Source organism: Vigna unguiculata, chromosome 5 (genome assembly GCF_037176805.1).
Source record: "Vigna unguiculata cultivar grain cowpea cultivar isolate G323 ecotype 2 chromosome 5, ASM3717680v1, whole genome shotgun sequence".
NCBI classification, from domain to species: Eukaryota; Viridiplantae; Streptophyta; class Magnoliopsida; order Fabales; family Fabaceae; genus Vigna; species Vigna unguiculata.
Genome location: NC_140796.1, coordinates 42,219,315 through 42,230,448, shown reverse-complemented (window position 1 = coordinate 42,230,448; position 11,134 = coordinate 42,219,315). Strand labels below are relative to the sequence as shown.

Genomic DNA, 11,134 nt, shown 5'->3' with positions numbered 1-11,134 from the left:
CTCCATCCATGAATACTGAATCTCAGCTCATCCCATTATCATGCCACTTTCATAACCAACCACTTCATGATTTTAACATGCCAAATTCATTCAAGTTCATCATTCACAACCCATACACCCTTCTAAGCATGCATATTCATTTCCCTTCAGGCCATTATATAATAATTCACTCATATACATGCCAAACATCCAAGAGTAGAAAAAACACCACACCAGAACGCACTCTCGCCTAGCTCTTCGCTCAGGCTGAAGGGTCTCGCTCAAGCGATAGGGTCTCTCGCTCAAGCGAGCTCCCTTCGCCTAGGCGAGAGCTCGACACACAGAAACAACAACCTCCACGCATTCTCGCTTAGGCGTGCCTCTCCTCGCTTGAGCAATTGAGCTGGTCACCTGAGCGACCCCTGGCGTGAAAATAGTATGGGCGAGTCTCTGGCCATCTCACCTAGGCGAGACAGGCTCGCTTGGGCGAGATTATCAGATCTCGCCACAGTTTTCCTACAATAGCTATGCATACCAGTCCAAACCAAGATGCTAAAACGTTCCAAGCTTTCATAACATCACACAAACCACATAATCTTAAAATAAAAATTTAACAACAGGGAAAAACGAAATACATGAGTAAGCCATAGCTTCCCTACCTGGAAATGGCTAGCACAAGACCTCAACTCTAAACAGTGGGACACGACAGCTCAAGGGACGACTTAAGGAGCTGGAAAAAAAAGAAATAGCGGAGATATAAGTTACCCAGAGTAATAGTAGCAGAAATACAAGCACGGATGAGGGAGCACTTACGTAGAGAAGAAAGAACTAGTTCGAACTTGCGTGCCTACGGTGGTACCAAACCCTAGCAGAGATTGAGAGACGAATGTGGCTCTTAGGACAAGGAACAACTTTCTGAAAGTGAGAAACGGTGTTAGGGTTAGGGCCTTCTTAGGGTCTGAATTCTTTTTGGGCCAGCCCTTGGGCCCATTCGATTTGGGGCAGCCTTTACAAAAATAAGGTAGCAGAAAATTAGGCCTTACATTCTCTCCAACAAGAATATTTTCGTCCTCGAAAATGAAAACTTACCAGGTAAAAAGATGTGGGTGTGATTTTCTCATATCCTCCTCCAACTCCCAAGTATAGTCGCTGGTTCTCTGATCCCAGATTACCTTAACTAGACTAATGGGGTTTCCTCGACATTCCTCAACGCGACTCTCTTCTAAGGCGATGGGTGGTACTTCCACGGTGAGGTCCTCTCTAATTTTATATCATCAACCTCCAACACATGAGCCAGATCGAACACATACTTCCTCAGCTGTAAGACGTGGAACACCGGATCAAGGTTTGCCAACTGAGGAGGCAAAGCTATCTCATATGCCACTGGCCCAATCCTCTTAGAGATCTGATAAGGACCAAGAAACTTGGGCGAAAGCTTTCTTGAGCGGAGGGCCCTTCCCACGCCAGTGGTTCAGGTCACCCTCAAGAATACATGATCACCCGCTGCAAATTCCCAAGGCCTCCTCATGCGGTCTGCATAGGCCTTCTGCCTACTCAGAGAGGCCTACATCCTATCTCTCACCATTCTGACTTTCTCAGTAGTTTGTTCTAATAATTCTAGTCTGACTAGTACTGCTTCCCCATCCTGATACCAACATAGGGGAGTCCTACACTTCCTGCCGTATATAGCCTCGTATGACGTCATGCCAATGCTCGCATGAAAGCTGTTGTTGTAGGTAAACTCAATCAAGGGTAAGGCCTCATCCTAAGCTCCCAGGTGATCCAATATACATGTTCGTAATAAGTCCTCAAGTGACTGGATGGTCCTTTCGGACTAACCATCGGTTTGGGGATGGTCGGCTAAGCTTATAGTCAACTTGGTCCCCAAAGCCGCTTGTAAGGTTTGCCATAACCGGGACGTAAACTGTGGATCCCTGTCTGATACAATGCTCGAAGGTACTCCATGCAGCCTTACGATCTCCTTAATGTACAATTGAGCCAACTTTGCCATGGACATCCTTAAGTTCATCGCCAAGAAATGAGCACTCTTGGTCAATCGATTCACTATCACCCAGATGGTGTCATGCCCTCTAAAAGTTCGTGGCAAATGGGTCACAAAGTCCTTCGAGATGCTGTCCCATTTCCACACTGGTATCTTCAAGGGCTGTACAATCCCACCGGGTCTCTGATGCTCCACATTTGCCTTCTGACAGGTTAGACAAGCGAATACCAATTGTGCAACATCCTTCTTCATTCCTTGCCACCAGAAGGATTCCTTGAGATCTTGGTACATCTTAGTCATTCCAAGATACAAGCTAAGACGACTCTTATGCCCTTCCTCAAGGATTAACCGTTTTACCTCAGTATCATCAGGTATACACACTCTACTCTGGAACCGCAATATGCCATCATTACCCAAAGCAAAATCCTTTGCCTCATCTGTCCCAAGCTGTTCTCTGACCCTGTTCAGACTAGCATCCAACAACTATCTCTCCCTCATTGAACTCAAGAAGTCATTAGATATAGTCAAGGTACTACATCTAATGAACTCAGATCCCAATTCCACTTGCAGCTTCATATCCCTGAACTGCTCTAGCAGCTCCACTTCCTTAATCATTAGGTGTGCAATATGCACCGTCTTCCTGCTCAAGGCATCTGCTATCATATTTGCCTTCCCTATATGATATAGCAGCTCGAAATCATAATCCTTCAGGAATTCCATCCACCTCCTCTGCCTTATGTTCAGCTCCTTCTGATCAAACATGTACTTAAGACTTTTGTGGTCGCTGAACACCCGAAACTGTGCACCATAAAGGTAGTGCCTCTAGATTTTCAAAGCAAACACTATGGCCGTCAACTCTAGGTCATGAGTGGGATAGTTTCTCTCATGAACTTTAAGTTGCCTTGAGGCATAGGCCATTGCCTTCTTTTCCTGCATTAACACACAACCAAGCCCGAGATGGGATGCGTCACAGTAGACCTCAAAAGGCTTCCCCACACCAGGGATCACTTGTATCGGTGCGTTGGTCAATCTCCTCTTTAGCTCCTGGAAACTTTCCTCACACTTATCAGTCGAGGTGAACGGTTGGTCCTTCCGTTGAGTTGCGTCAGGGGCGCCACTATCTTGGAGAATCCCTCAATGAATCTCCTATAGTAGCCTACTAAACCCATGAAGCTCCTGATCTCTGTTGCTGACTTGGAACTTTCCCACCTAACCACTGCCTCGACCTTTGTCGAATCCACCGCTATACCTTGGCAGATATCACATGGCCCAGAAATTGCACCTCGTCCATCCAGAATTCACACTTAGACAGCTTGGCATAAAGTTGCTTCTCCCTCAAGACACTGAGCACCAACCTCAAGTGTTCTGCGTGTTCCTCCCGAGTCTTAGAATAGATAAGGATGTCATCAATGAAGACTACTACAAACTTATCTAGGAACGGTCTAAAGATCTGGTTCATGTAGTCCATGAACACTGCCGGAGCATTGGTCACACTGAAGGGCATAACCACATACTTGTAGTGCCCATACCAGGACCTGAAGGCTGTCTTCTATACATCATCCGCCTTCACTAAAATCTAATGGTAACCCGATCGCAGATTTGTCTTCGAGAATACTGATGAGCATGCAACTGATCCATCAGGTCGTCAATTTTTGGGAGCGAATACTTTTTCTTGATCGTCATTCTGTTCAGTTGTCTGTAGTCCACACACAAGCGTGAACTCCCATCCTTCTTCACCAACAGCACTGGTGCTCCCTAGGGCGAAGTGCTGGGTCGGATAAACTGCTTCTCCATCAACTCCTCTATTTGTTTCTTGAGTTCCACCAACTCTGCCGGAGCCATGCGATATGGGGCCATGGATAGCGGACCTGTTCCTGGTACCAGATCAATAGAGAATTCCACCTCTCTGTGGGGAGGCAACCCTGGCACCTCATCCGGGAATACATCCTCAAAATCATGCACGATCGGTATAACTGACGTCGTCTCCTCTTTCTCCACCTCAAGGTGTGTGATGATTATGTACCGATGCACACCCTCTTGTAGTTCCTTCAAAATCCCTTGAGATGTTAACAACTCAGGCTCTTCTGAGTTAGGGAAAAGCAGTTTCTTCTCCCGACAATCTATAAGAATGTGATCGGCAGAGAGCCAATCCATCCCCAAGATCACCTCCAACTCTTGTAGAGGTAGGCAGATCAAATTCACCTTGTACCTGCGTCCCTCTACCTCAACTAGACACTTAGCACACAAGGACGACGTCCTGACCAAACCCGATGCCGGGGTAGACACCGCAAGCTCACACTACAGCTCGCAAACCAGCAGACCCAAACGTTCCACACAAGCATTTGACACAAAGGAGTGCGTCGCTCCAGAATCATACAACACACAACATCTCATCCCAGAAATCACACAATAACCCATAACAAGGTTACTTGAGCTTGCAGCCTCTACTCCTGACATAGCGTAGACTTTGCCTGTCGCCTGAGGTCTGTTGCCTCTATCTCTCCGCTGATGCTGGTGGGGCGTCTGAATAGGAGGGTGTATCGCTGTCCTGGCAATGGTGGGACAGTCTTTCCCGAAGTGGCCTTCCTTGCCACAGTTGTTGCACCGGCGGTAACCCTCCATACGCGGGCAGACGTTCCTCAGATGAGGGCCTCCACATATATAACGTTGTACTCGGCCCTGTTGGGGAGGGAAACTCCTAAACCCCTGAGGCTAGTGGTGAGGTCTATCATATGGCCTCCTTCGCTCCTCATGTCCGGGTTTGGACCCAGATAGTCCACTAATCCTTTGTGGTTGTTGTGGCTATTGTGGGCACTGTCTTTCAACCTCACGTTTCATCTTCTCCATCACTCTGGCCTTCTCCACCAAAGTGGTAAAGTCCTTGATGGAAAAGGGTGCCACCATCAAGCGGATATCACCGCATAGACCATTCTCAAACTTGTGGCATCTCCACTTTTCATCCAGGGTTAGTGTGTAGAAGCGGCTGAGGTGCTTGAACTTCTCAGCATACTTGGTCACTGATTTCCCTCCCTGAGTCAACTGGAGGAATTCCACCTCCTTGGCATACCTCACGCTGTTGGGGAAATACTCCGAGAGGAACCTCCCCCTGAAAGCCTCCCAAGTTAATGGCTCTCCCATTTCCTCCATGATGAATTTCATGCTAATCCACCAATGCTCCGCCTCTCTTGTAAGCATGTACACGATAAAAGCTAGTCTATTCTTCGCAGGCCACATCTTTGCGTAAAAGATTCTCTCAAGGTCCTTCAGCCACTGGTCTGCGGCATCAGGGCATGCCTTCCCGTCGAATTTCACTGGGTGGTGTTTCAAAAAGTCCTCCAGGCTCCACTCCCTGACTGCACGTCGTGGCTCAGGACCAAAGGCGGGTGCAGTAGTCCTGTTCTCCTCCAGCTGGCGGAGGGCCTCCATATGTTGTCGGTGAGCATCCTCAACGACCACCCTTGCAGCCTCCATCTGCTGCATCACCAACTACTGCTGCTCAAGCGACGTCGCTTGTCGTTACATAGACGCCTCGTGTTATTGCATCATAGTTATGCTTTGCTGAGTCATGGCAGCTACCATCGCCTCTATTGCCCTGGCGATATCGGGTACATCGCCCTGAGACGATTGTTGAGTCCTACGAGGAGGTGCCACAGTTCACTGGCACACAGAAAATCACTTGGTTAGGCTTGATAAGGCAAAAATTGAACTAAGAACACTCAGAAGACATAGAGAAAGCTAAGCGGACATCCAAGTCCACAGACTTAAGGAATGACCGCTCTAATACCATAAATGTAACGTTTCATTTAATTGATAAGCATAATTAAAAGAAACGTCACACACAAATAGTATAGTAGCGCAGTTCAGGGGTCTTGAACACAACCCCTACAATATCCCAAGCACACCACGATGCCCAAAACTAAAACAAATACAAAGTGCAACAGAGTCAACATAGGAAATTAAAATATAGACTAGTACATGGGCCATAGCCCAGAAAGAAAGCCCATAAAGTTTCAAATCCAGTCCGAGCGGACTAAGCAGCGGAACCTCCATCACCCTGATTAGTTCGGGGAGTTCTCACCTCTGCTCACATCAACAAGTTGATGATCATTGCAAAAGAAAAGACCACACCACAGAACATACAACCACAAAAAATAGGGTAAGCTAGAGCACAAAATAATATCATCATGCAATCTGATACATTTTCGCAGTAAACAGAACATACAACACCCAAGCATGTTATGACTCTCAAACCAATACACTAAGAATCAACTTGACTCATCTGGATACACACAATCTAGTCGGATTCAGCGGATGCTTGCACTTGGGGTGGATACCTCTGCTCACCCCCGAGCTGCTCACCCCCGAGCTGTGTGTTACAAGTGTTACAATGAATCAACTTCCTCACACACAAGGTTAGCCCTTAATGAGTTTCAGGCCTCCTGCTACTCTCACCACAAGAGTCAATCCGCTCTAAGTGAGACTAACTGACTCCTTAGAGTGTCAGGATGCAACCTTACCTTGAATCCTTACCAGACTATATAGATGGGGCACCACCATGGACACCCACTAACAGGGGTCATGTAATTACGTCCCGACCAATGAAACACGACCCTGAAATCTCACCTAGAGATTTCAAGGAATTACGCACTGATGCGGACCAATCATACCCAAACAATCAGTAAAGATTTTATCATGCATGTACAAATATTATGTCGACCTTTGTTATCAATCCTTCTCATGTTTCAGATTAAACCCATACCAACTCATCATACTCCATCCATGAATACTGAATCTCAGCTCATCCCATTATAATGCCACTTTCATAACCAACCATTTCATGATTTTAACATGCCAAATTCATTCAAGTTCATCATTCACAACCTATACACCCTTCCAAGTATGCATATTCATTTCCCTTCAGGCCATTATATAATAATTCACTCATATACAAGCCAAACATCCAAGAGTAGAAAAAAACACCACACTAGAATGCACTCTCGCCCAGCTCTTCGCTCATGCTGAAGGGTCTCGCTGAAGCGATAGGGTCTCTCGCTCAAGCGAGCTCCCTTCGCCTAGGCGAGAGCTCGACACACAGAAACAACAGCCTCCACGCATTCTCGCTTAGGCGAGACGCTCGCTCGCTCAAAAACTGAGCTGGTCGCCTAAGCGACCCCTCGCGTGAAAATAGTTTTTGCGAGTCTTTGCCCATCTCGCCTAGGCGAGACAGGCTCGCTTGGGCGAGATTATCAAATCTCGCCAGTATTTTCCTGCAACAGCCATGCATACCAGTCCAAACCAACATGCTAAAACGTTCCAAGCTTTCATAACATCACACCAACCACATAATCTTAAAATAACAGCTGAACAACAGGGAAAAACAAAATACATGAGTAAGTCATAGCTTCCCTACCTGGAAATGGCTAGCACAGGACCTCAACTCTAAATAGCGGGACGCGACAACTCAAGGGACGACTTAAGGAGCTGGAAAAAAATAAGAAATAGCGGGGATATAAGTTACCCAAAGTAACAGTAGCAGAAATACAAGCACAGATGAGGGAGCACTTACGTAGAGAAGAAAGAACTAGTTCGAACTTGCGTGCCTACGGTGGTACCAAACCCTAGCAGAGATTGAGAGACGGTTGTGGCTCTTAGGACAAGGAACAATTTTCTGAAAGTGAGAAAGAGTGTTAGGGTTAAGGTAGTCTTAGGGTCTGAATTCGTTTTGGGCCAGCCCTTGGGCCTATTCGATTTGGGGCAACCCTTACAAAAATAAGGCAGCAGAAAACTGGGCCTTACAATATACATAATAAATATGATTTTTTTTAATAAATTAGTTTACCTCTCATACGACTCATCATGGCATATCATTTAAATTTCAAAATTTAATTTAAATTTGCGTCGATTTTACCGACGCTAAGCTACACGTTTAAATTTAACATTTTACATTAATTTCTAACTCAACTTATCAGACGCGTGAAATTTTCTTTCTTCTTATATGGAAATTAATAAGCAGAGGGGTTTAGTCCCGTCACTTAGACCCATGCTTTTCTTTTTCATTGATTTAAAACTTTAAATAATACTTTAAGGTAGAGCTGGCCATAATTTACTAAACTATAGTTAATTGTACTATATTAAACTAAAATATACTAAACTATTCATAATAAAAATTGAACTATATTATAAAATAGTTCAGTTTTAAGAAACTAAACTTATGTAAAGTTAACTAAGTTAATTATTAAACTATAGTAGATTGAAAGAGCAAAATACTTCAAATAAAATATTGATATTAGGATAAGAATTAGACCTATGTGTTTTGTGTCTTACGTTCTATTTTTTCTCTTTCATATTGAAATATTTATTTTATTTTGTCTTAATTTTTTTCTTTAATCTTTCTTTGAGAAAAATATATAATATTTATAATTAATTTATTGAAATAAATTATAAATTAATTCAAGATCTTATTTTATTTTGAATGAATTTTACTATGTAACGTTATTTTTATGTTATGATTTTACAGAAGTTATTTTTAAAAATTAAATTTTGTGACAACTAACATTTTTATAATTTTTTATTTATATTAAAGTTTTTCGTAACTTAAATATTGAAATTAGTATAATAAATATAAATATTGGTACTAACGTATTTTTTATTTTAAAATCTTATGTAATATTTTTTTTTAGTTTTAAAATCTTTATTATGTGGCGTCAACTTTTTTAAAGAGAATTTATTTTAGAAAATTCTTAAAAAATATAAAAAGTTATTGATTCGTTGCTTCACGAAATATATTTTAGAATTTCATAAAATTTCTAAAACATTTTTCACACAAATATTAATGAATACAAATGTTAAAAAATATTAATTTTGAGAATTTTCTAAATTAAATCCTTTTAAAAAATTTGACGCAACATAATAAACATTGTAAAACTAAAAAGTAATATTACATGAGATTTTAAAATATAAAAAATAAGTTAATATCGATATTTATATTTATTATATTAATTTTAATATTTTAATTACATTTTAGATTATTATTGTGTAGTACAATCATATGTAATTAGTACAATTCAATTCAAAATAGTGTAATTCAGTTCAAAAATAGTGCAATTCAGTTCAAAATCAATGCAATCCTGTTCAAAAATAGTACAATTCAGTTCAAAAATAGTGAAGTTTATTCAAAATCAGTGCAATTCGGTTCAAAAACGGTTCAAAAATAGTGTAGTTAAGTTAAAAATTATTGCAGTTCAGTTCAAAAATAGTGCAGTTCAGTTCTGACGTAGTGCAGTTCATAAAACAGTTCAGTTTAGTTTATATTATAGTGCATTGCAGTTCAGTCCGATTTATTTTTATGAATAACAGTTCAGTTCATATGAACTGTTTTTCAGTTCAGTTCAGTTCATATGAACGGTTTTTCAGTTCATATGAACTGTTTTTCAGTTCAGTGCAGTTCATGAGAACAATTTTTTAGTTTAGTGTAGTTTTTGGTAGTGCAATACAGTTTGGTTTATTTTGCCCAGCCTTACTTTAAGGTGGGTTCAACCCACTCTAATGATTTTTTTTTTCTTTTTTTCAGTTTTGTTTCTGGTAAGCGAAAGCTAATCAGACTCTATTTAAGTCCTTCATCTCACGGACGCTAATTTGCGGAAGCTGTTTTCAAGAATTCTTGTAGTGGGGCTTTGTTGGAGGTGCGTGAGAGGAATTACACTTGGCAAGGAAGAAAACACCACAGAAAATGAAACTTCATACATGCGGAGAGAATGCACGCTTGATGTAGGAAGAAGATAAAGTAAAAAGGTAAGAGATAATTAGTCGTTTCATCGCCACATGGAAATTTATGAAGAAATAACTAGTAAAAGACAAAGTTATGGGGTACCGATTTGGTTAACAGGTCAACTTAACTCATTTTTTGATTTATTTAGTATATACTCAACATTTTGGTGATTTGTTATAATCACCATGTTATTATGTAAAGTTTTAGCGATATTTATAATATATATATATATATATATATATATATATATATATATATATATATATATATGTATGTATGACATGGTTAGTTATATAATTAGTGAAGTTTTACCTTCTAATCATATTTTGTTTTACTATATATGTACAAGATATGAACTCAATTATTCTGGAACCAATATCATGTTAATAACATTTTGCTTTATAAAATATAAATGTTAGTGCTTAAGTATACATTATAAGTTGAATTCTATTTGTCTCTATACCGAAATACGTTATAACTCACTCATATTTCATGAATAATTCACATATAATATGTTGATAACTAATCTGTTAAAACATGTTTAATACAGAATAAATATGTGTAAACTCAAATAAAAGAAATGTACATTTTATTTAAAGGGGTGGACTGAAAATGGCGTATGTCAAGGGTGGTTGACTAGAATAGCAATAAGCTATAATAGTGGTGGACTGAAAATGGAGCTTGACTAGACTAGCAATAACGGGTCTTTTGGGATGCTTGACTTTCCTTGCCACCACTAATGACTTGCAAAGTGGTAATGAACTTTCCATATGGAGGGTTAGTTCCTTAATAATAAAAAAACAAAAAATATAAATGAAAAGAAATAATTGTATTATAACAAAGTTTTGTATACAACATATATCACATACACTTCTCAATTTACATAATTAAGAAAATTGAATAATAGATAACCATAAAGAAAGAACAATCTTTAATGAAGGATAACATGTATCGGTTACAAATATAATAAAATAGATTAGACCTATAATACAAATCAATTTTAACTGGATTAATTCGATTTAGATTTTTCTATTCAATTTAAATCAGATTAAATTTAAATTTAATTTATTTTGTCAGTTAGAATAATTTCAGTAAAATTAATATACATGATTATAATTAATTCTATTACACGTGGAAAAGGTCGATTTGATTTGATTTCGACCTAGGTCAATTCATGTCAACCTCTTCATTCGGTTCAACTTGGGTTTGTGCTACTTCACCATAACATTAGCTAGAACTAACTTGAATCACCTTGGACTCGAACTTGACATAGGCCCTTGTCGACTTAGCTCCTCCATGTATAGGTTAACTCAACTAAAGTCGACTTAGCTCCTCCATGTATAGGTTAACTCAACTAAAGTTGGGCTCATGTTGACTTCACCCTA

At 40.4% G+C, this 11,134-nt stretch overlaps 2 protein-coding genes across 2 annotated transcripts; both read right to left on the bottom strand.

Moving 5' to 3' along the window:
• Positions 1–3,736: 3,736 nt before the first annotated feature.
• LOC146886456 (uncharacterized) lies at positions 3,737–4,135 on the bottom strand. The gene has a single exon (XM_085673456.1). It carries the CDS (start codon positions 4,133–4,135, stop codon positions 3,737–3,739), a length of 399 nt encoding a protein of 132 aa, XP_085529582.1.
• A 648-nt stretch (positions 4,136–4,783) lies between these two features.
• Positions 4,784–5,452, bottom strand: LOC114184656 (uncharacterized). The gene has a single exon (XM_028071972.2). The coding sequence runs from the start codon at positions 5,450–5,452 to the stop codon at positions 4,784–4,786; it is 669 nt and encodes a 222-aa protein (XP_027927773.2).
• Between the last annotated feature and the right edge of the window lie 5,682 nt (positions 5,453–11,134).

Excerpts from the sequence above, each read along its gene's own strand:
- LOC146886456 (XM_085673456.1), bottom strand. The coding sequence starts at position 4,135 with ATGGATTGGCTCTCTGCCGATCACATTCTTATAGATTGTCGGGAGAAG.
- LOC114184656 (XM_028071972.2), bottom strand. The coding sequence starts at position 5,452 with ATGGAGGCTGCAAGGGTGGTCGTTGAGGATGCTCACCGACAACATATG.